This window comes from Acartia tonsa, chromosome 3, assembly GCF_053477335.1.
Source record: "Acartia tonsa isolate MP-2025a chromosome 3, ASM5347733v1, whole genome shotgun sequence".
NCBI lineage: Eukaryota > Metazoa > Arthropoda > Copepoda > Calanoida > Acartiidae > Acartia > Acartia tonsa.
Window position 1 is genome coordinate 16561346 of NC_137262.1, and position 27621 is coordinate 16588966.

At 33.7% G+C, this 27621-nt stretch overlaps 3 protein-coding genes across 4 annotated transcripts in view; 1 reads left to right on the top strand and 2 right to left on the bottom strand.

Annotated features, from left to right (window-relative positions):
* Positions 1-14255, top strand: part of LOC145313475 (chorion peroxidase-like) — a 41263-nt gene extending 27008 nt beyond the window's left edge. Inside the window, exons 19-21 of one of the 2 annotated variants that reach the window (XM_080152908.1) lie at positions 175-203; positions 1704-1798; positions 14133-14255. In XM_080152908.1, coding sequence (XP_080009034.1) covers positions 175-203; positions 1704-1798; positions 14133-14138 — 130 coding nt within the window. In that variant the 3' untranslated portion in view covers positions 14139-14255. Of the gene's footprint in view, positions 1-174; positions 204-1703; positions 1799-2354; positions 2563-14132 lie in introns of those variants that run through there. The other variant, XM_080152907.1, reaches the window with a different exon arrangement.
* Positions 11941-24862, bottom strand: LOC145313477 (uncharacterized). The gene is made up of 7 exons (XM_080152909.1): positions 24771-24862; positions 24474-24545; positions 24017-24076; positions 23652-23777; positions 13569-13694; positions 13054-13132; positions 11941-12094 (listed from the first exon to the last, which is right to left on the bottom strand). Exons 1-7 carry the CDS (start codon positions 24840-24842, stop codon positions 12003-12005), a joined length of 627 nt encoding a protein of 208 aa, XP_080009035.1. The 5' UTR covers positions 24843-24862; the 3' UTR covers positions 11941-12002.
* LOC145313478 (rho guanine nucleotide exchange factor 1-like) lies at positions 24853-27454 on the bottom strand. The gene is made up of 5 exons (XM_080152910.1): positions 27344-27454; positions 26972-27037; positions 26588-26716; positions 26162-26287; positions 24853-25582 (listed from the first exon to the last, which is right to left on the bottom strand). The coding sequence occupies exons 1-5, from the start codon at positions 27398-27400 to the stop codon at positions 25478-25480; spliced, it is 483 nt and encodes a 160-aa protein (XP_080009036.1). The 5' UTR covers positions 27401-27454; the 3' UTR covers positions 24853-25477.
* Positions 27455-27621: the final 167 nt, after the last annotated feature.

Consider the following 27621-nt stretch of genomic DNA (forward strand, 5'->3'; position numbering starts at 1 on the left):
CGATCTAATGCACCATACTTTCTACTTGTACTTTTATTTTATTGAACACAATTATCTTCATTTGAAAAAAGTTTTCCTAGAACACTTATGATTTCTTATTTTCTTCTTAGACTCAATTTTGTTGGAATAAAATAGATTTTTTAAATTGTTCGATTATGTAAAAGTTTTGTATTTAGAAGGAGCAGATATTCAGCCTTTAAGAGGTAAAAATATGTAGTTTTTGTTATAAACAATTAGCGACAGAACTATTGTCCCATTGGGCGAGTGTGTTGTCCATAGTGATATAGGGTGGGACAATGGACAAATAATTAATTATTGAATTTTATCTCAATAATTTTCAAATCAAGAAAAATTTCAAGAAATTAGCATGGATAAACCTTATATGATTTGGATAATTTAGCGGCATTCAATGCGCTTTTGCTCATCATTTCATTTTTACACGTGGTAAAAATAAAGTGAAGTTGGATATATTTTTCCACCGCAAATTAAAATAAATTCTAGCCAATTCATGTCATATTTTATTTTAAAAGATATAATAAGACAACTATTAACTTAATATAATTCTTAAGATATTTTATTTAGTAAGTATACATATTTAATGTACTTCTTCAATTATAGATTTAATATTTAATAAAATATCTTTATTTCAGTTTTATTTTAAAAGATGCATCGGTTCTAGTGACGTCAATGACGGCAAAAAATTCTATTCATTGTTTCATCTCTATATTTCTGGTTGTTCATGACATTGTAACAGCCATCAAGATTCTTTAATTACAAAAACATTGACAATGTCTAGAAATCCTGCCTGGTAGAAAGTTATACTTGTTTTATTTGATAGGTTGTCCAATGTCCATATAATAGTTAAGACTCTAGGGGGCTAGGTGTCACTTCGGGTACTAGACCTCTCTCCACGCACCTTGGAACATACATACAATACTTATGATTGAGGTGTAAAGCGTCCATTCACCCATCAGACAACTAACTCTCTGAGATGCACGACCTTTGTCTGAGAAGTCCCAACTGTGCTTGGTAGCGAGTTGCGCCTGTTTTGGGCCAAGGCATTCCCCCCACTCTAACTATTTACATCGCGCATCTGACATAGTAGCAGTGGGAACCATTTTTAACGTCTTTTGTTATGACGCGATGTCGGACCTAGATTCGAATCTATCACCTTCCCGACGACGAGCGGATGCGCTACGTGTTGAGCCACGGTCGCGGGATGTCCATATATCATAGCTACCAGTTATTTATTACAAGTACGTGCAGTCCCTAATTATAGAGGAGCTTTGCTGTCAAAAATCAAAACTTAGTGATGGCAATCCGTCGAATTTTTGGGTCGGATTCCGGATTCTTAAAGAATCCGTCAAAAAAAGTGGCGGATTCCGGATTCTTATTTTTGGCGGATTCCGGATTCTAGCAATATTTTAAAAGAATTAAAAAAAAAAAATTAAAAATTAAGTGCTACATATGTCCTAAAAATCAATGTTCTTGGTGTTCTTTATAATTCACTTCCGAGAATCGAACCAGATTTTAAAAGATATTATATAAGGAGTTGAAAGAAAAAACTCAAGACGCTTATTTTAGCCTACCAAATAAGAATCCGGAATCCGCTATTAAAAAATGGATTCCAAAATTGGCCAAAAATTGGGCGGATTCCGGATCCGGATTGCCAACCCTAAAAACTTTACTAATTATTTTACTAGGATTGGCCTTGAATGAAGTACAGGGACGCATGTTATCACATATAATATGTGACGTCACTGAAATTAAACAAATTTCAGAAAATGTTTTTATACAGGTTAGATACAATGTTAAGGATAAATATATTGATTTTTATCAATTAATAACTAAAATAAAACCTCGTTGAATACCTCTTTGGTAAGCTTCTTATTTTTTAACTTCCGGGGATCTTATGATCATACCTGCATATTTATTTCAAATTCTATAGTAATATTTTAATACTACTACTACTACATTTATCTCGAGTTTTTAATTTTATCCTTGTTTCTCTTTACAAAACTTGATGTTTTGAAACATGATATTAATTTGAATTACGTAATTGCATCTAAATTATGTTTATTCCGTATTCTCTTTATTACAAAACACATTTTGTTTTTGTTTTATACAGGAACTAAGATTTTGTAATTTTTATGAAAGCGGAAAGAAATAAGTAAAATAAAATTGGAAAATCACGAAGTCTTTCCAAATTATTTGAGTTCAATTACTGTAATGTGTATTCATAAAGCTGTAAGCTAAACAACAATTAATTTTCTCTTTGCTTTTCAAAAGGCTGGGATTTTAAGTCTATATTCAAGCTTTTTAAATTTATATTTAATAGGTATTATTTTGTAAAGGAAAATGTGGAAAATGGTGCAAAATTATGTTCTGAAATGAAAAAGATGGATATTCATGGAATTGCAAATGAAATTGCTAATAACTTATAATTTATTTTGGAATGGTTGGTACTCCTATACCAGGAAAATTAGGTTTTAAGTTTTTTGTCTTTTTTGTCAAGAAAATTACAACATGTAAAAATAATTAAAATAAATATAATACTTCTAATTGCTCTTGTATCAAAGTAACAGGATGTCTCTCTGTTTTTTTACCCGCTAGACTGATATAGTTCTCCCTAACAACGAAGCTTCTTATATGTCCAGGGAGGGTTATGCCCATTTTTGGTTAGGTTACCTCCATCCCAGGTATAAGGTATAACCAACAAGCAAAATTAATATAAAATAATATTTGGGGGGCCCCTCAACGACAGCTGATAAACACGTATAGGTTTCATGATTTTTTTCCCGAATTAATTTTGTTATTAGTATAAGCTGCCTCCATCCCCCAAAGAGTAATAAAGAAATTTTCGAATAAAAAGTGAAGAGTCGAATTACCCACCTTATACCTAAAGTGCCACCAGAGGCCTCTAAGGGCGTAGCTGGTAATCATTTATGTTCATACAGAAATAATATAAGAAGCGCAATAGTTAATTTAATGAAACAGTAACAGTTTGCCTTAATTTAATCTAAATATTAATTAGTCTGGTGTGTTGTGTTTTGTTCTGAATAGTTTGTATGTGATAGCGCATTATTAGCGCTCTGTCACTAAGGGGGGGGGGGGGGGGGGAGTTTTGACACATTTGCGTAAACCGTGTATATAGGCTTTATCTTTGGACTGAGAGGATATTTTATTGAAGATAAAATCATTCTTACATGATGAATTTCCCCCAGATTTAAGTTTTTTCGGATAGGCCTCCAGGTAAAAATAAGAAATTTTTTTCTTCAAGAGTAAGATGTCAGCTTATTAAACAAAACATGTATGTCTTTTCTTCAAATATGTGAATAACATTCAAAAAGATGCATATTTTATTTTGTAACTTGACCTCTTACACTTTAAAAAAAATTATTTTTAATTTTTACCTGTATAGAGACCACATGGAGGCCTAGAGCTCTGGAACCTGGAGGCCTATCCAAAAAATCTTAAATCTGGGGGAAATTCATCATATAATAATGATTTTATCTTCAATATCCTATCTTCTCAGTACAAAGATAAATATACACACGGTTTACGCAATTGTGTCAACCCCCCCCCCCCCCCCTCCCTTACGTCATAATAACATTATTATAACGTAAAAGCATAACAACAATTCCATATGTGGTAATGAATGTAATTTCCAAATGTTCATATCCAAATTTGGAACGACAGTTTAAAACTTTTATTTGAGTTTTCTCTAAGTCATGGACAGATAAATGTTTTCAAGAAAAACTTTATTAAATTAAAAAAAAAACATAGGTATACATTTAAGTATTTAATTAAGGATAAATCCGAATTTTATCAATCATTTAAAAAAATGCTAAAAGAAATTAGTTAACATATTTTTTGTAGATCAAGAGACTTTTGCACATTGACTAACCTTATTGGTCTCAAAAGCGTCATTTTTCTTTTTCTTAATTGTCGATTATCCTTATTTTAAGTAACAAGATGTCTTTAATTGTGTGTGTCTGTCCGTCTTTCTGTCTGTACAATAGGATCTTGCCATCGCTGAACCTTCTTCGTAATTTTGATGTTATCATCCTTGTATTCTGTATAATTTGTCTATTTCCCTGATTTCATGTGTAATGTTTAAATTATTCATATAAGGCTAGAAATCAACCTTATTCGACATTCACTCAAAGCCCCAAAAATAATGGACTTAAAAGTGTATTAAACTGTATATAAGACATTTGCGAATATATTGGTACCATTAATTTGCCTCTGAGATAAAAAAAAGTATGTTTTTTTGATATTTTTCTCTTGCAACAAATCAAATTTCAAATTTGAGTCACCAAAAATGCTAAACTAATTTTTGCTCTAGAAGAATCAATTTTTGGAGTTAGAAAGTGCTTAATACCTCATTTTAATCGCCTGGCATTGCTTTATAATATACAGGTAATGACTTGGTTGTTTATAGAACAGCTGACTAAAAAATCGAGGTTTTGTGATAAACCCACTTTTGTTGTTGCTCCATAAATGATATTTTTTTTCCCAATTTTTTTGGCTGTAAAGAAGCTTTATATATTCATATAACATCAACCTAAATTTGACTTTTGGTATTTTATTTATAACATCACCAGAGGGAATTGAATTTTGGAAAAAAATATCAATTTATATTTTACACTGCTATGCATTGTTCTTGTTCTTGTTTCTAAAAAAAATTTATATTATAAAAAAGAGAATTGTTTAACGCTTCTATAGGTATGTTTATCATTTTTCTATGCTAAATATAACTATAATTACACCATTTTAAAGTTAGACATCTTAACATATTAACACAATTATTGAATCGGTCTGTATTATTAAGCTGGCAACCCTTAAAACAGCTGCATTTCATTATCCTATTATATATAGTAATTATTATATGTATAAACACACTTAATTTTTTAACTTTTTATTGATGGAATACATATGTTTCTCTATAAAAATAGATCATCAGTTCCAATTAAGATGTATAAAATAAGAGTTAAAAAAAAATATATATATGTCAATGCATTTTGAATCCTTTTAAAAGACTAAATAAGAAAGAAGTGTTAGAAAATTGTGCCACCTGCGGGGTTTTTACTGCTCATATCCTCTTGGGGTTAGGGGGGAATTAGCATCTTTATATAAAAAGGGGGAGGTGTTTAAAGAGAATTTTTAAAGAGAAAAAAATAGGTCATATTTTGTCATTTGCAGTTTTACAAATTAATACATGTTATATAAAGCTTTTTTGTCTGTAGCTTAAGATTTCGGTAAAGTATAAGGCTATTTTACTAATTTCCTTACTCCTTTAATTACAGAGCTCCTAGATGTTTGGAGCGCAGCTGCTAGTAAACAAACAAAGTAAAACGATTCCTGAATAATTGATTTACAATTTTAAAAAGCAAAACATTTTTACAATTAGGATGTGTATATCCACACCATGCACAGTGCCTTCTAAGGTGCTTTGACTTTAGTGTCAGAACCTAAATTGGGACATAGTGCATTTCATTACCCTAGGTTAGGTAACTTTATTTCACTTTTCAATAAAATCTAAAATGCAGCGGTTTTTGAGAAAATTAAATTTGAAAATTTCAAGTTCAATTTTCACCCACTAGGAGTTACCGTATAATCATAACAAGAAAAGCAAAGATTATTTATTTTTAATTTTGAACAAGTTTGCTCTAATAAATTTCTTCATAAAACCACTCCTGAAGTGATGTAATTAATGGCTATTTTTATCAATTGCTTTGCTAAGGTCACAGAAATTCAGCCTTAAATAAATCATATATAGGGAGGTTTTATGACTGACTTTATAAAAGCAAAGTTGTTCAAAATATTAAATAAATATTCTTCGATTTTCTTGTCATGATTATGCGGTAACTCCTAGTGGGTGAAAATTTAACTAGAAATTTTTAAATCTAATTTTCTCAAAAACCGCTGCATTTTAGATTTTTTTGAAAAGTGAAATGAAGTTACCTAACCTAGGGTAATGAAATGCACTATGTCCCAATTTAGGTTCTGACACTTAAGTCAAAGCACCTTCGAAGGCACTGTGCATGGTTAGCTCTTATTGTTAATTCAGGCGTTTTAAAATTAATCTTAAATGTTGGAAGATGATTTTTGTAGCAGTAAGGTACTTAGCAACTTTATAATCATTACTTTATGTAAAGGGATGTCCCGGTGGGGGGGGGGGGGGGGGTTAGGGGGTTAAGGGTTATTAATTAATTTGGGGCAACCCCATAATTTTTAAATTTTTAATTTTTAATCTTCCCCTCTCCCCCCCCCCCCAAAAAAAAAAATATAAAAAGCTTTGACGTCCTTGCCTTTTTTATATAAAGATTACCCCACAAAATAAACATGGGGATGCCCAAATTTCCCTCCCCCCTTCCCCCCCAAATCAAAAAGCTTGGACTTCCTCGATTATGTAAGCTCATTTAAAACATACTGAAATCAATTTGTGTACAACAATTATCCTACTTAGTTTTTTAGTAGTGAAGCTACTCTATAATTCAAAATATTTGTCCGTCCATTGTCTGTCCATTCATCTGTATGTCTGTCCATTGGTATGTCTGTCTGTCTGAGACAGAAAGGGGAAAACGAGATTTTCTCGGCTTCTATAAAAGATAGAAGGCTTAAATTTTCATGGATTGAATATTCTCTCTCTCTATCAATACTCCATATTTTCATCAAGTTTCATTAGGATTTGCCAAAAAACTGGGGTGGGCTATATCGATTCTTACAATTCAAGTTTTCATGATTTTCTCTACTCCTATTCAAGATAGATGGTTGAAATTCAGGGATTGAATACTTTGATATTTTGCATAATTTTATCAAGTTTTATTGAGATTTACTTATTGGGGTTCTACCTCAAACATAGGAGTCCCAAAAATCGGAGTGGACAAATGCAGGAGTCCCAAACATCGGAGTGGACAAACGTAAGAATGGGACAAACGTCAGAGTGGACAAACATCAAGGTGGACAAACGTCGGAGTGGAAAACATTGGAGTGGACATTGCTTAAATAAAACCTAGGAGTCACGTATGGGCCCTCAGATGTCAAAACTTTATTTTAGTGTTTGGCCAAAATGACTTAGCAATTGTATCTGTAAGTACGTCTAATAACATCCTTTGCTATTTTTAAAATCCTAGAAAATTTTTTTTGCAAGAAAATTGCATAAATTCGCAACCTTTTTTAGAACCACTACATAACTCGAGTTTTAAAACTTTTTATATAAAATCCTTTTTACAAAAAATATCAATAATTACTTAAAATTAAACCTGAAAGAAAAAAAATCTCATTACACGTGTTAATTTGCATGTTTTAGGTCTTTTTTTGAGGAAAGTATAACTTCCACATTTTTGACAATAATATATTTTTTTAACATTTCAAAGTAAAATATAATAAAACTTAAACGATTTTTCTTGAATTATCAGTTGAAAATTTCATCAAACATGCAATTTAAGTGATGAAAATTTAATAAAATCATTTTTAGAATGTTTAGAATTACCAATTTTCTACATTTAAAACAAAATGTTAACATAATTTAAAAACATTTTAACATATAACTTCAAAAATCATTAACATTTTATAAAAAGATGTTTCAAAAAATAAATCATTAAAAGGTATTAAAATGCATTTGAAATTACTTAAAATTAAAACGAGAACATCTTTTTACACTGTATTCTATGTAATAGAGTTTAAATGACATGATTAGTGAATGAAATATTTCCTAAACTCATTAAGCCTTTTTGTGACTATATTAAAAATAATTTATTTTGTTTTATATTGCTTTTTTATTCAAATATTTGACAAAATTTTCCCTACGTCAATAAAATAAAGTCAGTTTTTTACTGTTTCCAGGTTTTTCTTTATAATTATAACAATTAAATATAATATAAATCTTCATTATCTTTTATTTGAATTATCATACACATTAAAATGTAAAGTATAAGCTAGAATAGCACTTTTTTCAACGAATATTTTAATGACATTATATCAAAATAATTCCTCTTAAATATCACACAACATATGATTGGGAAGTATAGCCATTTCTTGGAGGTATAATATTTACAAAAATACCATTAATTCTGTTTTTATCAGAAGTTAAAAAAATTGAACAATTCTAAAACAATGGTTGGCTGTCTAGATATTGAGTACACTAAGATTACGTCTCTGTTCTATTAAAATAACGTTGCAAAAAGAGGGGTTCTGAAAGTAATCTACCTAATTTTTTTTAAAGAACCAACAAGTACTGTCAGTATCTTTTTTCTTGTAATCTAGCAGACAATCAAATCATAACACAATTTTCATGATAAAATATTCAGGTTTCTACTTCACATTTTAAAAAATATACTGATCAATAAAATGTTCAAAATTTTACTTTGTACTAATTGACAAAATATGTTGTAATTCTTATTTTAAAGTTACATTTTTATCCCTGACAAAATCATAGACGACTTTTAAAGGCATCTTATCTAAACTTTTTGAAGAAAAACTTAAAAACGTTAATTAAGTATGAAAACTATTTTCTTCGATTTTTCTGAAGTTATTATCGCATTCTATGGGTTTTTTATTATCATTTACTTATATCGAAAGTGCCAAACATTGTACCCTAACTTATTCATTTAATAAAAAACCAGCCGTGGAGTGTCTACTATTTTAATAATATTACAATTTTGAAATTTTTTATACCCCTGTCTACAAAATAATGACTATGGCTGCAGCGCTCAGCCCCCTAGCCTATATCCTAACCTAACCTAACTAAGAAAAGTAACGGGACGAAGGTAGGGGGGGCTGTGTTTGTAAACAAAAATTCAAAATTGAAAAAAAAGTTTGGGACTCCTGTGTTTGTCCACTCCGACGTTTGTCCCAAAAATCCTGCGTTTGTCCACTCCAACGTTTGTCCCACTCCTGCGTTTGTTCCACTCTGACGTTTGGGACTCATGCATTTGTCCCTTCAATGTTTTTCCACTCCTACATTTGGCATGGAACCAATTATTGGTTGGGGTGCTAGTTTGATTACTAGATTTGTAAGTTTTAAGGATTTTCTTTACTCCTATTAAAAAAAAATTTAAAAGGCTGGGTTTATACCCCCCATAATATATTAAGGGGGGTGATTACCCCCATCCCTAAAAAAATTACCCTTTTACAAGCACCTCCCCCTGGATACTCCTGCACTCCCCCTTGTAGTTACTAGGCCAACTTTATGGTCTCTGGTTTCAGGAAGCCCATTCAATTATGAGAAGTTCACATTATAAGAGCACTCTTATAGGATCCTCTCTATTAGCATTACATGTGTAATGCATTATAGACAGACAGATAGATATTGTGAGGGATCCTACACTTTATAACACCTTGTTTTGCATGGTAAAAATTGTTCCAATAGTTCTTGATATTGATATTTTATTTAAAAATTACAATAACTTGAATATAATGATGTTTAAAAAATGCTGGAATTATAGTTATATTTAGACTAGAAAAATGATTAACATACCTATAGAAGCATTAAATAATTCTCTTTTTAATCATAAAAATATTTTTTAGAAACAAGAACAAGAACAATGCATAGCAGTGTAAAATATAAATTGATATTATTTTCAAAATTCCAAAACTATCCAGGGTCCTATAGGAAGCATCCATAAAACACAGAACTCAATAGGTACTGTAATTGTCAAAATCTTAAGCTAAAGACAACAAGATTACTACTTTATATAATAGGATACTGAAATGCAGCTGTTTTAAGAGTTGCCAGCTTAATAATACAGACCGATTCAATAATTGTGTTAATATGTTATGATGTCTAACTTTAAAATGGTGTAATTATAGTTATATTAAGCCTAGAAAATGATAAACATACCTATAGAAGCGTTAAATAATTCTCTTTTTTATAATATAAATTTTTTTTAGAAACAAGAACAAGAACAATGCATAGCAGTGTAAAATATAAATTGATATTTTTTTCCAAAATTCAATTCCCTCTGGTGATGTTATAAATAAAATACCAAAAGTCAAATTTAGGTGGATGTTATATGAATATATAAAGCTTCTTTACAGCCAAAAGAATTGGGAAAAAAAATATCATTTATGGAGCAACAACAAAAGTGGGTTTATCACAAAACCTCGATTTTTTAGTCAGCTGTTCCATAAAAAACCAAGTCATTACCTGTATATTATAAAGCAATGCCAGGCGATTAAAATGAGGTATTAAGCACTTTCTAACTCCAAAAATTGATTCTTCTAGAGCAAAAATTAGTTTAGCATTTTTGGTGACTCAAATTTGAAATTTGATTTGTAGCAAGAGAAAAATATTAAAAAAACATACTTTTTTCTATCTAAGAGGCAAATTAATGGTATCAATATATTCGCAAATGTCTTATATACAGTTTAATACACTTTTAAGTCCATTATTTTTGGGGCTTTGAGTGAATGTCGAATAAGGTTGATTTCTAGCCATAATCCATGTGAGATACATTTCAATTCTAACTTTTTAAAAACTAGCGGCTTCGCCCCTAGCCTCTAGGGGCTTTGCCCCAAGAGGTGATAAAAAAAATTATTGCGAAAATCGTAAAGGACCATGGAAATCTCCTTAAAAAAAAAAAAAAAAAAAAAAAAAAAAATGGGGGGGGGGATTTTTTGGTTTTTAGGGGGGTTGGGGGTGTCCCACCCCCCGAGAAAATAGCTTAAAACCACCACAGGACCAATAGGTAGATACCATGAAGAGTAGAATCCGATCGGTTCAGTGGTTACCGAGATCTTAAGGGACAGACAGACAGACGGTCAGACGGACAGACAGACATCGTTCTACTTTGTATTATAGATTGTAATGGGTAGTTGTACGAAAAGTAATATTTGAATATTATAGTTTTCATTTATATCATATTAAGAGTTAAGATGTGAATGTGTAGTCTTAAGTGAACATTGAGATATAGGAAACAAAGAGACATACCAAGAAATTGGGACTGAAACCTGACGTTTAATAAATAATTAGTAAAAAACAGGGCATGAGTAAACAACAAAAATGGAATGATATATCCTTCAGGGAATGGTTCTCTGAATCAGCTTTTAGCAAATGACTTTGTAGATATTTGAAGTTTAATGTTACTAAAATATTAATATTTGCTACATACCTGTGTGACAGGTAGAGATATCTGCATTTCAAACTTTGCAGTGTCATAAATTTATATTGGCTACCTCAGGGCGGACTTTGACTATTAATGCACTGAATTTTTACACTTAAATTGTTGTATAAATATATAAATTGTAGGGAGTTTTGTTTCATGATTCAATTAAGAAATAATCTTGATAGAGGGAAAAAAACCTACAACTTATTCAAACTAAAAATAGTCTCTCATCCTCCACTGAACTACCTGCTTCTTAACAAACTTACAAAATAATTAAGTATGATATGAAATTAATATTTATGAATGACTCATCATAATAAAATTTACATACAGATAATTAAGAATTACATTAGAATTAAACAACAAATTGAAATTTCTGTACTAATAGGCAGCTCTGTAAATACTAGAAATAGCATATAACGCATTCAATCTGCGATAGATAAATAAGAATTTTCTGAATTTAATATAAATTTTACATATTTTAATCTTTAGATATTGTTAATGTTAATCTTTGGTATGTAAATGCTATAAAATAAAATGAAAATTTAAAACAAACAAAAAATATTAAATAATAATTATTTATACAGTTTAACAAAAGTTAAAATACATACATTTAATTTGATAGATTTTGTTTGATATTTTTAGATTTTTTTATATTAGACCAGCTAATAATTTGATAAATTTTGCGAATTTCTACATAATACAGGAACATTAGCTTAGTCAAAATAATGTACACTTTTTATACAGATATCTAAATTTAAATTATTCTGATAGATACATTGATTTATTGATATTGGACCAACTATACTCCTTGTTTTTATTTGTTTCAATGAATAGATAAATTGAAGATAAAGTGGATCACTGGCAAAATAATTAAATCTTCCAGTTTCTTTAAAGTTGTGATGGTAGATGTGAGAGTGATGGTAGGGAACTGCTACTTTTCAAACATTTCTTTTCCACAGCTTCGCTGCTTTGTAAACCACCTAAATTATATGCTAGATTTAAAAACAGCGGCTATTTGTTGGCATTATCAATAAATCTATAAATGACACATTCTTTTGATAACAGCTGATTCAAGTCTAATAAAACTATAAATCTCTAAAAATCCACCAATAAATGAGTTCCTTTAATCTTTTTTATTTAGAAGTGTTACAACAAAGTTTTTTTTTAATGTTTCTGTATTTTTGAATTTGTCAAAACAATGTCCTCTAAATTGGCAATAAGATTATCCTACACTTAGCATCAAAAGTTATATCACTGCACTTTTCTCCATTTCTTTCTAATAAAGAAAAGTTGTTATCATTGATTGATTGATTAGCCATAGTCTCTTAGGGTTTGGACCTAAGTAGTCATGGAGTAGGCTGAGACACTTTTGTATAGCCACTAGGGCTATCAAGCTCCACGTTCAAGCACATTATGACTTGACCCGCTATCTCATGAGAGCTACTCATTATTACCTCACCCTCGCCGAGTATGGCAGGTGTCCCAAATTTAGTCACCGTAATGAATGACGCTCTCCGCAGAGGAGCTTGGGATAAGGGTAGTACTGATATTATGTACTTGACTATTAAGTATCCAAACTTACTTAATAATCCCCTTCTTACACAACCAGGGGAAGTTGCGTGAATGTATTCAACTGAGAAATTCGAGTTGCCACATGGGGACTAGAACTCGAACTCTCATCACCGTAACTCAGTGCGTTACCACTGAGCTACGACGCCCCTTTAAGTTGTTATCATAGAAGCTTTTGGTACACAATTGTTCTGAAGAAACAAAAACTTATTCTCAATTGAGGTTGGTATACTTTCAACCTATGTTTTGAGAAAGGCAAAATATATAAAATGGCTGATCCAATTAAAAAGTTCCCACATAGAATGTGAAAAATTGAAAGAAATATGAACGTGCTTTTATAAAAGTTTGAATATAAAAGTGTAAGCCTTACCTGACACCATAAGATTACAGATGATTTGTTGATGTTTCAGTAATCTCTCTAAAATACTCTTTCTAGCACGCTCACTGTCCTAGACATGCAATAAATAACTATTAAAAATAAGTTTTAAAAGTAAAACTACAGTGCTTAGTCTTTGTTTGACGAATTCTTTAAACTAGTTCATTTTGATTACCCCTTAGACCAAATGAAGATTCTATTAGAAAAAGCTAATTATTAAAAGTCTCATTTCTAAAAAGATCTAGGCCTTCCTCTTTTCAAAGGTTGTACTTTTTTGGTTCACCTATTGAAAAATCTTTTTATTCTAAAAGTTTATAATTCTTTTAAGACTGAATAGGCCATTAAACGTGGTAGCTGAAAGTCAAGAATGTTAAGTTGTTAAGAATTTTTCTATTGTGTTGGATAATATTATCCTTGTGAAAAATGGTAAGTTATAATACCTAATAAGTTATCCTAGATTAAACCAACAAATCATAGATTATACTATCCTTGGGATTTGTTGACAATACCTGTAAACCCTGAATAAGACTGCAAAGGTGGTAACTGAGAGATTCCAGAATGCTGATAAGTTTGGTAGATTTAACAGCAGCACTTTCTGCATCTTTGGTTAGCTGTATTGGGGCCTCTTGGTTGAACTGAAGTATCAGAAATCAATTAAGCATGTACAATACAGATAAATCAGTTAATAAAAAAATATTTCCGTCTTGATATTTATCAACAGAAAAAGATAATTACAATAATGGGATATTAATAATTGGTGTTTTAAGGATCATACAATATTTTCTTCATTTTCTTTTATTTGTTCAAGATTTTAAAGGTATAACTTGTCGCTAGGAAATGATCATTATAGAGAATCCAGAGCATCATCCGCTTGTAATGGGAAGCGATACTCTAACACCCAAGGATATTAGGTTAAGTAACAGACAATCAACCCTTTGATCTGTGAATGCCTAACTGTGCAGTGCATGGTAATGAGTTACGCCTATTTATGGGCCAAGGCTTTACATATAATCTAACTATTTATGTCGCGCACCTGACATAGCAGCAGTATGAACTATTTTTAATGTTTTTAGTTATGACGCGGTGTTGGACCAAGATTCAAACCAATCACCTCCCCAATGACCAGCGGATGTGCTTCGTGCATGAACATGGATCAAGTCCCTAGGGAATACTTTCGTCTCTATAATTGAAAGTTTAGAATAAATACTTTATATAAAAAAATGTTTACAATAGAATACATTTTTAATGTGATTGTTAAAGTAATTTTATAATTACTTTTTTGATATTGGACAATTTTCATTTGCAAAATATCTTGTCCTACTCAATGCACTTAAAACTTTTGTTTAAATCATTGAAATATTTATATAAAATACTGACAGTACTTCTGTCAGTCAATCAAACTTGTATAGTTTGAGTAGTGCACTTATTTTATATTTGAATGAATAAATAACCTATTATTTAAATAGTTTTTTGCCTTTATCATTTCATGGGTAACAGATTAATAAAAAGCATTAACCAAACCCAGGAGAAATAATAGATTTTAATTTGTTTAACTGCTGAAAAAGTCAATAAAAACAGTAGAGTAAGTGAAATATTTAATTCTAAACTCGATTCATGGACTAAAATTACAATTTTTAGAAAGAGTATAATCAAAACATCCCCTCTCTTAATAAACATATTATATATTTAAATATAAAACATCACTAGCTTACAGTAATTCAAATTTACATTAAAAAGTAAGCTGCTTGTCTGCCATGTTTTTTTACTCTCTCAGATTACCTAACCCTCTCTTTGTTGCTAGCATCTGGTGAATTCCCAAGAAGCTGAGTGTATCACTTAGACTAGTACACAAAAACAGGTTTTCTTCCCTGGAATGATTACCAGCCCCCCCCCCCCTCCCCCCATGTTACTATCAATAATACAAAGTAGTACGATGTCTATCTGTCTGTCCGTCCGTCCGTCCGTCCATCCGTCTGTCTGTCCGTCTGAAGCTTAAGAACTCGGTAACCACTGAACCGATCGGATTCTACTCTTGAGGGTATATACCTATTGGTCCTGTGGTGGTTTTAAGCTATTTTCTTGGGGGGTGGGACACCCCTAACCCCCCACAAAAACAAAAAAATCCCCCCCCTTATTTTTTATTTTGCTCTGGTACAGGCTGCCGCAGGCTGCCCTTTTTATTATTTTTTATTCCAGCATTTATTTTAAATGAAAGAATAGCAACATTATCTCACTAAAAACAATAAATATTAATTTTTTTTATCACTTCTTGGGGCAAAGCCCCTAGAGGCTAGGGGCGAAGCCGCTAGTGTTTATAAATAGCAAAACTTATCATTAGTACTCTCATTATTGTTTAAATGCTTCTGTGACATAATTTTCAATTTAAGATTATGTAACATTAGAGACTTTTAAAGCTATATCAACAACTGCCTTGTAATCCCATCTAAGCTATAGTATTTTTGACATTTAGTTTTCACAAAAAGCCATAACTTTTTTACTAATAGGTGAAGCTAACAAGATCATTATTTTATATTTCTAACAATCTGCTTCATAATCACATTTAACTAAATTATCCGGGTATAGTCCTTTCCATGACATCGCTCCATATGGGGCGATGATTTTAATTGATCGCCTCTTATGACAAGGGGCGATGTATTGGCTCCTTGAAAGGAGCGATTTAATAGCCCCTTATAACAAGAGGCGATGTTATGACTCCTTGAAAGGAGCGATTTGATAGCCCCTTGCCCTAAGAGGCGATTAAATGATCCTTTATCGCTCCATAATCGCTCCTTCTAAAGAGGTAATGATATGTCCTCTTATCCCAAGGGGCTATTTAATAAAATATCGCCTCTTCATGGCCCCTTCACGATTTTATATATATATCTGAGTTCCTTGATGGCCCCTACATCGCTCCTTCATCTCTCCTTCTTGAAATTTATATTACATTGTACTTACTTTGATGGCCCCTACATCGCTCCTCCATCGCCCCTTCATCGCTCCTACATCGCTCCTTCATCTCTCCATCTTGAAATTTATACTACATTGTACTTTGATGGCCCCTACATTGCTCCTCCATCGCCCCTTCATCGCTCCTACATCGCTCCTTCATCTCTCCTTCTTGAAATTTTTATTACATGGTACTTTGATGGCCCCTACATCGCTCCTCCATCGCTCCTCCATCGCCCCTTCATCGCTCCTACATCGCTCCTTCATCGCTCCTCCATCGCCCCTTCATCGCTCCTCCATCGCCCCTACATCGCTCCTTCATCTCTCCTTCTTGAAATTTACATTACATTGTACTTTGATGGCCCCTACATCGCTCCTCCATCGCCCCTTCATCGCTCCTCCATCGCCCCGTACATCGCTCCTTCATCGCCCCTTCATCGCTCCTACATCGCTCCTTCATCTCTCCTTCTTGAAATTTATATTACATTGTACTTTGATGGCCCCTACATCGCTCCTCCATCGCCCCTTCATCGCTCCTACATCGCCCCTACATCGCTCCTTCATCTCTCCTTCTTGAAATTTATATTACATTGTACTTTGATGGCCCCTACATCGCTCCTCCATCGCCCCTTCATCGCTCCTACATCGCCCCTACATCGCTCCTTCATCTCTCCTTCTTGAAATTTATATTACATTGTACTTACTTTGATGGCCCCTACATCGCTCCTCCATCGCCCCTTCATCGCTCCTACATCGCCCCTACATCGCTCCTCCATCGCCCCTTCATCGCCCCTTCATCGCTCCTACATCGCCCCTACATCGCTCCTCCATCGCCCCTTCATCGCTCCTACATCGCCCCTACATCGCTCCTTCATCTCTCCTTCTTGAAATTTATATTACATTGTACTTTGATGACCCCTACATCGCTCCTCCATCGCCCCTACATCGCTCCTACATCGCCCCTACATCGCTCCTTCATCTCTCCTTCTTGAAATTTATATTACATTGTACTTTGATGGCCCCTACATCGCTCCTCCATCGCCCCTTCATCGCTCCTACATCGCCCCTACATCGCTCCTTCATCTCTCCTTCTTGAAATTTATATTACATTGTACTTTGATGGCCCCTACATCGCTCCTCCATCGCCCCTTCATCGCTCCTCCATCGCCCCTACATCGCTCCTTCATCTCTCCTTCTTGAAATTTATATTACATTGTACTTTGATGACCCCTACATCGCTCCTCCATCGCCCCTACATCGCTCCTACATCGCTCCTCCATCGCCCCTTCATCGCTCCTTCTCCAAATTTATATTACATTGTACTTTTATGGCCCCTACATCCCCTACATCGCTCCTCCATCACCCCTTCATTGCTCCTCCATCGCCCCTTCATCGCTCCTACATCGCCCCTTCATCGCTCCTACATCGCCCCTACATCGCTCCTTCATCTCTCCTTCTTATAATTTATATTACATTGTACTTACTTTGATGGCCCCTACATCGCTCCTCCATCGCCCCTACATCGCTCCTACATCGCCCCTACATCGCCCCTACATCGCTCCTCCATCACCCCTTCATTGCTCCTCCATCGCCCCTTCATCGCTCCTACATCGCCCCTTCATCGCTCCTACATCGCCCCTACATCGCTCCTTCTTGAAATTTATATTACATTGTACTTACTTTGATGGCCCCTACATCGCTCCTCCATCGCCCCTTCATCGCTCCTACATCGCCCCTACATCGCTCCTCCATCGCCCCTTCATCGCTCCTACATCGCCCCTACATCGCTCCTCCATCGCCCCTACATCGCTCCTCCATCGCCCCTACATCGCTCCTCCATCGCCCCTACATCGCTCCTACATCGCCCCTATATCGCTCCTACATCGCCCCTACATCGCTCCTTCATCTCTCCTTCTTGAAATTTATATTACATTGTACTTTGATGGCCCCTACATCGCTCCTCCATCGCCCCTACATCGCTCCTACATCGCTCCTCCATCGCCCCTTCATAGCTCCTTCTCCAAATTTATATTACATTGTACTTTTATGGCCCCTACATCCCCTATCAAAGTAGAATGTAATATAAATTTGGAAAAGGAGCGATGTATGGGCCAGCAAAGTAAGTACAATGTAATATAAATTTCAAGAAGGAGAGATTTAGGGGCGATGAAGGAGCGATGTAGGGGCCATCAAAGTACAATGTAATATAAATTTCAAGAAGGAGAGATGAAGGAAAAATGTAGGGGCGATGAAGGAGCGATGAAGGGGCGATGGAGGAGCGATGTAGGGGCCATCAAAGTACAATGTAATATAAATTTCAAGAAGGAGAGATGAAGGAGCGATGTAGGGGCGATGGAGGAGCGATGTAGGGGCCATCAAAGTATGTACAATGTAATATAAATTTCAAGAAGGAGAGATGAAGGAGCGATGGAGGAGCGATGTAGGGGCCATCAAAGTACAATGTAATATAAATTTCAAGAAGGAGAGATGAAGGAGCGATGTAGGAGCGATGTAGGGGCGATGGAGGAGCGATGTAGGGGCCATCAAAGTAAGTACAATGTAATATAAATTTCAAGAAGGAGAGATGAAGGAGCGATGGAGGAGCGATGTAGGGGCCATCAAAGTAAGTACAATGTAATATAAATTTCAAGAAGGAGAGATGAAGGAGCGATGTAGGGGCGATGTAGGAGCGATATAGGGGCGATGGAGGAGCGATGTAGGGGCGATGGAGGAGCGATGTAGGGGCGATGGAGGAGCGATGTAGGGGCCATCAAAGTAAGTACAATGTAATATAAATTTCAAGAAGGAGAGATGAAGGAGCGATGTAGGGGCGATGTAGGAGCGATATAGGGGCGATGGAGGAGCGATGTAGGGGCGATGGAGGAGCGATGTAGGGGCGATGGAGGAGCGATGTAGGGGCCATCAAAGTAAGTACAATGTAATATAAATTTCAAGAAGGAGAGATGAAGGAGCGATGTAGGGGCGATGTAGGAGCGATATAGGGGCGATGGAGGAGCGATGTAGGGGCCATCAAAGTAAGTACAATGTAATATAAATTTCAAGAAGGAGAGATGAAGGAGCGATGTAGGGGCGATATAGGAGCGATATAGGGGCGATGTAGGGGCGTTGTAGGAGCGATGAAGGGGCGATGGAGGAGCGATGTAGGGGCCATCAAAGTACAATGTAATATAAATTTCAAGAAGGAGAGATGAAGGAGCGATGTAGGGGCGATGTAGGAGCGATGGAGGAGCGATGTAGGGGCGATGGAGGAGCAATGAAGGGGCGATGGAGGAGCGATGTAGGGGCCATCAAAGTAAGTACAATGTAATATAAATTTCAAGAAGGAAAGATGAAGGAGCGATGTAGGGGCGATGTAGGAGCGATATAGGGGCAATGGAGGAGCGATGTAGGGGCCATCAAAGTAAGTACAATGTAATATAAATTTCAAGAAGGAGAGATGAAGGAGCGATGTAGGGGCGATGTAGGAGCGATATAGGAGCGATGTAGGGGCGATGGAGGAGCGATGTAAGGGGATGGAGGAGCGATGTAGGGGCCATGGAGGAGCGATGTAGGGGCGATGGAGGAGCGATGTAGGGGCGATGGAGGAGCGATGAAGGGGCGATGGAGGAGCGATGTAAGGGCCATCAAAGTAAGTACAATGTAATATAAATTTCAAGAAGGAGAGATGAAGGAGCGATGTAGGGGCGATGGAGGAGCGATGTAGGGGCCATCAAAGTACAATGTAATATAAATATCAAGAAGGAGAGATGAAGGAGCGATGTAAGGGGATGGAGGAGCGATGTAGGGGCCATGGAGGAGCGATGTTGGGGCGATGGAGGAGCGATGTAGGGGCGATGGAGGAGCGATGCAGGGGCGATGGAGGAGCGATGTAAGGGCCATCAAAGTAAGTACAATGTAATATAAATTTCAAGAAGGAGAGATGAAGGAGCGATGTAGGGGCCATGGAGGAGCGATGTAGGGGCGATGGAGGAGCGATGTAGGGGCCATCAAAGTACAATGTAATATAAATATCAAGAAGGAGAGATGAAGGAGCGATGTAGGGGCGATGTAGGAGCGATGAAGGGGCGATGGAGGAGCGATGTAGGGGCCATCAAAGTACAATGTAATATAAATTTCAAGAAGGAGAGATGAAGGAGCGATGTAGGGGCGATGTAGGAGCGATGAAGGGGCCATGGAGGAGCGATGTAGGGGCCATCAAAGTACAATGTAATATAAATTTCAAGAAGGAGCGATGTAGGGGCGATGTAGGGGCGATGTAGGAGCGATGTAGGGGCGATGGAGGAGCGATGTAGGGGCCATCAAAGTACAATGTAATATAAATTATAAGAAGGAGAGATGAAGGAGCGATGTAGGGGCGATGTAGGAGCGATGTAGGGGCGATGGAGGAGCGCTGTAGGGGCCATCAAAGTACAATGTAATATAAAATTCAAGAATTAGAGATGAAGGAGCGATGTAGGGGCGATGTAGGGGCGATGTAGGGGCCATCAAAGTACAATTTAATATAAATTTCAAGAAGGAGAGATGAAGGAGCGATGTAGGGGCGATGAAGGAGCGATGAAGGGGCACTGGAGGTAAAGGACTATGGAGGGGCGATGGAGAGGCTATGAAGGAGCCATCATGGGGCTATAGTATAGCCTCTTATCATAAGAGGCGATATTAACGCCCCTTCAAAGGAGCTATTAAGAGGCCATGAAGGAGCTATAGCATAGCCTCTTATCATAAGAGGCGATATGAACGCTCCTTAAAAGGGGCTATCACATCGCTCCATATGATAAGAGGCTATGCTATAGCTCCTTGAAGGAGCTATAGAAAATCATCGCCCCATATGGAGCGATGTCATGGAAAGGACTATACCCAATTATCCTAAATATGCGGCCACATGAACTTTGTTTTCTACCCTTCTAATTCTTCTTACTTTGAAAGTTTATCATTTTTTTTTAACATTTATGGAAAATAAAAACAAAAGAGGTCCAAGTTAATCTAAAAGATCCTTTTTCTTAGAAAAAAGCAATAAAAGTAAAGTGGTTTGAATGCAAGTGAGAACAAATATAAGACCTGTGCAAACACTTTATCAGATTTACTTTCAACTTTACCAAATATTAGGTTAAAAGTTATATTTAGAGAAAGTATTTGTAAATAAACCTAAAAAAAGAGAGGTGAAGTATTTTGCATAGATTAAAACTACTTACAATTCAATAAGGTTGAGAAACCTCCCGTTCCCAGTAGGGGATTCCCAAAAAAAGGCTGGAGGCTAAGAATATTTTTAAAACTGAAAAAAGGGAAATTTTTTTTCAAGTATCTAAAATATTTAAAAAATTCTCCACTGAACATCTAGGGAAAAGCCGCTATTTAATTCTAAACTAGAAAGACAAATTGCTCAGCCAGGGAGGGGACATTGGGCTGTTTAATACACTAGTCTCCAAAAGTTTATTATAACGTTTTCTTATTCGTTGCCTTGACAACATTGGAGACTTATATCAAATTTTGATTGGTTGGTTCATTAGGTCAAGTGTCCAAATCTATACCTACAGAAAGGGTAATTTGGTGTATGACCATTGGAGACGTACATCAATTTATCGGCCATTGTCTAATCACTTTAGATCCCTGCAAAGTGCTAATATATTTCATTTTCAACAACAAAAATGCAAGAGAAAGATTGATCAACCAGAGTAGCTTTGCTTTTAGACCTAGCTTTCAGGAATATATCTTAATCTATCTTGCCTTGCTATTGACAAAATGCAAACCTGCGATTTATTGGCTTTAACAAGAAAGTAAATTTAGAAATAGATGGATAGATGAAAGAAAAAATTGGTTTATTGGCTACATTAATTGTTTTCAAGTTTTTATAATTCCTTTGTATCTAATAAATAGTAAGCAAGAACACATTTTGCGTGTTAAAACTATCTTGTTACAAAGAAAGAAAAATAATGGCGAGAATTTGATGTATAAAAAAAGATATATAACACAAAATATTGGAAACCTATAAAATATTTCAGGTTTACTTTTATGTACAAAGAATTCCTTGACATTCAGATATAACATAATAGCCATGAATAATTATTCTGTAGGAGAAAACATTTTTTAGCTAAATTGTAAATTGTTTCGTTGGCTAATGTGTAAGGCTTTTCAATTATTATGATCTCCACTGTGAAAAATAGAGGTGGTGAGGGGTGTTATTTGCGATTCTCCTCTCCCCAACTTCGTTCAAGTTATTTCTAATTGTAGCCTATTACTAATTAGCTGTTTTATAAAAGCATAGCATTTATCTATATTATAAAAGAGATATTTTTGATTTTATACTATAAAACAATGATACAAACCTTTGATACATTTTTAAGACAAATATTTTTAATAAGAACTTGGATACAAATTTCTTAGTTGAGTTTAAAGACAGACTGACAAAGTGACGAAATCCATGTCCTTTTAAAAAATTTAGTATATCTTAGACTTGTACAAAGCATTTGACAATTTCTGATTATCTGACATTTTACAAGCAAACGCCACTTGTTTTACAGTTAATGATCTTATAAATTACATAAAAATTCATTAAAAATATGAAAAATGGTAGCAAGAAAACTTAATGAAATTGAGCAAATTTATTTTTACAGATACACATTAACCACAAAGCAACATTTTCTTAGAGTAAAACTCTAATCTTGTGTTCTTTTATATTTATTATTTAGAAAGCATGTCTCTTGTCGCATAGAATGAATAGACTTCTTTCAATCTCCTTTAAATATAAACATCTTGTATAATTTTACAAAAATAAACTTAGCGTTTTATCTTTAGATTCAAGGCTTTTTTTGTACTACTGTTAGTTTCTAAAGACCTTTCAATTTGAATTTTATTTGGTAAAAGGATTAGTTAATCGATTAGGATTTAATTAAAAGTTAAATCTTACTGTTCACGAAAGACTAGAACTACATCTAAATATAAAAACCGTATATGAAAACTGTCATATTATACTTGATTATACAATATAATCACTGAAATTCGTTTATATTCTGTTGAAATACCATTTAATAAATTATAACTTCTGCTGTAACCATTTGCAGTATTTGACATCTGGCGTTTAAATGTACATTCATCATATATTTATTTATTCAATTTCTTACCTAAATTTCTTAGCTGAAAATTTGAAAACTTTTTTATGTTTTATGCCACTTTGCCCAGCTAGGTGCACTTTATATATGCAAATTTTTGATAGAGAAAAGATAGTGATTTTGAAAATTCAATTTAAAAATATTTTACAATATTTTATATTTTCATATTTTGCAGCAATAAATTTATTGAAATAGTATTCTTTATTCAATTTTAAAATATTATATTTCTATTCATACTTTTTTGTATAGATTTATAGATGCTAATATCCTTGATTTCCTTGTTAGTATTGTAGCTCCTCTATAATAAGGTGTATCTCCCCTTGTATGTCCGATTGTCTCTAACGCTGTCCGTTTGGCCGTTTGTCTGTCCAAACAAAGTCCCCAAAATCTTTAACCTTATGTATGTTTGAGATCAAGACGCCTATACTAACTTATATGCAATACAAGAATATAAGAGTTATCCTAATTATTTCCATTTTACTTCTTTAAAAAAATTATCTATTATACAATCAATTTACTAACCTCAAGTGAAGAAGCAATAGTTTCTGTAAGAGTTTGGATTTGGTTCAAAATTTTGATGAAAATATTTTCCAGTGTATTGTCCTGCTCTCCTTGGTCATCTGATGGCTCTGATTGGCTACTGATGGCCTAAAAATAATTTCAAATTTTTACTGATTTTTTATTTGTAAGAATTTTAACAAAATTTGGTTTGAAAAGCTTTTTTTTTTAAAAAAATAGAGCATTCTTATTAGTACTGTCCTATTAGAGCAGTAAACTATAATGCATTAAAAACTAAGTCTGAAGTCTTCAAAAACAACAATATTATTATACCATGTTTTATAAAACTGCTTTAATAGTCTGACAACATAATCATTTTTTTCTTCTACCTGTAAAATGCTTTGAAATATTTTTCTTTTTTCCTCCAAAATTCTTGTGATTTCTGTGTCCTAATGAAAAAAGTAATATAGTGAAAAGTAGTTTAGTCAGAAGCAAGATTTTTGTGTATCTACTCTAACTCTCTTTGTCGGACTGTTTGACTGCTCTTGGCATCTTTATATAAAATTTATTTCCATGCTTATATTTCTTTATCATTCTTTTTACTAATACAAATAAAAATCACTCTTAGCCTACAATTTATCCTATTATATATCCCTCTTTCTCTGCTAAAAAGATAAAATGAGATAAAATAAAATGGAAAGGATCCTATAATCTTTAATAAGTTTCTCAAATCTCTCAGATTTGGGAAAATAACCTTTTGACCTGTAAATATTATTTTTAGTAGTGGAGCTACAATACAAACTGAACATTGGACTACAAGTATATGTATACAAGTTATTATTTTACCTTTTGATATATTATTTCGCAAGGATGATAGACAGGAGAACTGTTCAGAACTTTTACTGTGTGACAATCAACCTAAAAAATCATTAAGAATTTTTTTTTTATTTAAAATATTTTCTTAGATTCGTATCATCTTTCTCTACCATTCCCACTTACTCGCCCTTTTTCCTCAGCTTTTTCTTATTTTTCTTTAAATTTTTATCTCCTACATTTCTGTTTTTACTATTTTTGTCTGACCTAATGTATGATTCTAAAGACATTTTTAAAATGTTTTTCAAAAAAGAAAAAAATGTATATTGCCTGTAATGGTGAAATCAAGGCATTCGAGTCCACTAACTTGATAACCTGCGCTTTTTGACCTGAGCCAGGCATTGTGTTCACCTCTGAAAGTACACACTATCATTGCACCAATTAAAGGAAGCCTGAAAGAAAAATACACCGCTTTAGCTGCTGAAAGAAGGCTACAAGTAGACCTAATACCCCAAATTTGAACTTTAAATAAAAAATTTGTTATTAAAGCTGTAGGCTTCATATTTTGAATAGTTGGTCTACTTGTGGCAGTCTTTCTGCAAATAAAGCGGTGTAATTCTTGCAGGCTTCCTTAAGAATGACAAAACAAACAATTGTATAATCATGAAAATAATACATAAAAACTGAAGTTAAGCATGGAATTTAAAATAATTCCAATTCCACCTACTTGTTGAAAAATAAAAGTAAAAGTAATATAATATACATACATACATAATATTTCAATTAATAACATAGAAAGCACATTTAATTACTAAAACTTATCAAGTTAGCTGATTATAGTTAATTAGACTAACTAATTATCATAAAAATAAATAAATAAAAAAGGTATTTGTTACTTCTAAGGTACTAAAAGTTAAGTTTCTAATACTGTTAATTGGATATAATCAATAAATACTGTCAAATGAGATTGAATTAAGCTACATAAAACACCAAGATGAAATAGGAAAAGTACATGACATTTTTTGGAAGCGGTTACTTTAAGATGTTTGCTTGGGCATAAGATTAATTTTTCCAACTTTGATGATTTTAGATTCAGCTCTAGCTTTATTCATTTCTTCTCTCTTCATTATATTGGCCTTGTTCTGTAATAAATTTTTTTTTTTAATATGTAGAAAAATAAATGAATAAATAATTATACAAATATAATACCATTCATAAAATACAAAAGTTAAAAATAGAATGATATCATCTCATAGCAGTTTCATTAATTCAGCTAAATATTCCCTATAATTTAAAAGACTTAGCCTATTTAATGATGGTTTAACAATAGAGGGGGGAGAGTTAAATATCTGTAGGTTTCCACCTCGTGGATACTCTATGGCGACTGTCAATTTGGTCTTTGAATATAAGCCAAGAGCATCGTAAATTATTTGCTAGCAGACGGAAAAGGTTCCCAAGGCTGGGGGGATCTTGGACAAAGTAGCTTCGGATAAAGTAGCTTCGGACAAAGTAGCTTCGGACAAAGTAGCTTCGGATAAAGTAGCTTCAGGACAAAGTAGCTTCAGGCCAGGTAGTCGACTGGGTTATACATACATCTATACTTATTACATTTATTGGTTTAACTTACTAATTATCGTGCGAAGTCCCACCCTTTCCCATGACAAAAAGACAGATTAATTGAAACTATAGAGCAGATGCTCTTTAACCAGGGAAACCTTTACCTTCATTGATCTTCTCTGGGTTATTTTAGCTGCTTCTGGTGAATTCTTGAAGAAACTGATTCTATCAATTAGAGTTCGCACCCACTTGTCCCTTTCTCCTGAGGTATTTGCTATAAACTCGTATACCTAGGAAAAATTGACACACACCTAACTCCTTGAGTCAAAGCATAAATAAAACATAATTCATTAAATTATCATACCCACATATTAAAATTTTAAGTCAGATTCCATAGCCTTAAATAAGATATTAAGTATATATAGTATGTTGAATTTTTGTCATCATTTATTTTCTGTGATGTTTTTAACAATGTGTTTTTGTGATACGAAACAAATTTACCCCTTTAATAATCATGGCCAGCCATACATAGAGCAGAATTCACACGTTTGAATTATTTCAGTTTTCCTCAGCAAAATCAAATTGCATACCTCAGGGTTGGTTTCTTTCAAACTGATAATATTCAGCGCTTTATCATCATTGGGAAGAGTTTGAATGTACATTGTAGGATACTCCAGCACTGGCGACAATAGAATCTTTCGAGCATCTGCCCCCTGCCCCTAAGAATATAAGTCTTTTTAGAATTTAGATCTGCTATTAAATTTACAATCTACGGCTGTCAAAAACGATACTTTTAAAGACAAAATGTACTGTTTAAATGTTTCCAAAAATTTCAGTAATAGTTATTAATGTTTAATATTAATGTAATTTTCAATAGGAGTCTTTAAAGCGAAAAACTATTAGGATTTGTTTTCAAATGCGTCAAATATTTACCCTTTTATTTTTACATCCAATAGTTTAAAAGTCAAATATACCTGTTGGGTAGTTTGAAACTTTAGAAGATATTTGTCACTTTGCTTCTGTAGTAGTACTAAACATTCCTGAATTTTTATCACATTTGATTCAAATTAAGAAAACCAAAAAATACTGCCATATTAGTCTGTTTTATAAAACGATACTTTTCCATTTGTTCAAAGATTTAAGAAGCAATTAAAAAGATTTTATTATTATAAATATTTAAAAGGCTGATAAATCTTGCTAAGGAAAAGACATTAAACGTATATTTTATTGAAATAGAATTTTAAGTAAAGTTTATAGCTTCTCTATAAATACAAATAATTAAATATCATTTTAATTTAAATGCTTAGAATTTTTACTTCTGTATATTATTGTTATGAAATGTGAACCTTTAGCACTATAAGATAAATCTTTTTTGATCTCTTATTTTCTCCTTGTCTAAGCATGAGTACCAAGTTTCCTTCAGATATTAGCCAGTGGTCTGATGGGTGTCATATTAGTGACATAAGATATAAACAATGAAGGAAAAAATTTCACAAATTAGTCTAGTGGTCCAAGGGGGGTTGCCCTCATTTACTTTTTATTTTTGATAGAAAGTGAACTGGAAAATACCATCCCTAAATTTTTTAGTGGTGTCTGTACTCCCCATCCCAAAAAAAATAACTCT

Bases quoted from the DNA above. Each gene is read 5' to 3' on its own strand.
- LOC145313478 (XM_080152910.1), bottom strand. From the start codon at position 27,400: ATGCTTAGACAAGGAGAAAATAAGAGATCAAAAAAGATTTATCTTATA. The intron at 26,717-26,971 runs GTATATTTGACT...TTATATTCTTAG, and splicing joins AGTTTCAAACTACCCAACAG to GGGCAGGGGGCAGATGCTCG. The intron at 25,583-26,161 runs GTAAAGGTTTCC...AATTTATTACAG, and splicing joins CCCAGAGAAGATCAATGAAG to AACAAGGCCAATATAATGAA.
- LOC145313477 (XM_080152909.1), bottom strand. From the start codon at position 24,842: ATGCCTGGCTCAGGTCAAAAAGCGCAGGTTATCAAGTTAGTGGACTCG. The intron at 24,077-24,473 runs GTAAAATAATAA...TTTTTTCATTAG, and splicing joins GCGAAATAATATATCAAAAG to GACACAGAAATCACAAGAAT. The intron at 13,695-23,651 runs GTTAGTAAATTG...CTGATACTTCAG, and splicing joins CTATTGCTTCTTCACTTGAG to TTCAACCAAGAGGCCCCAAT.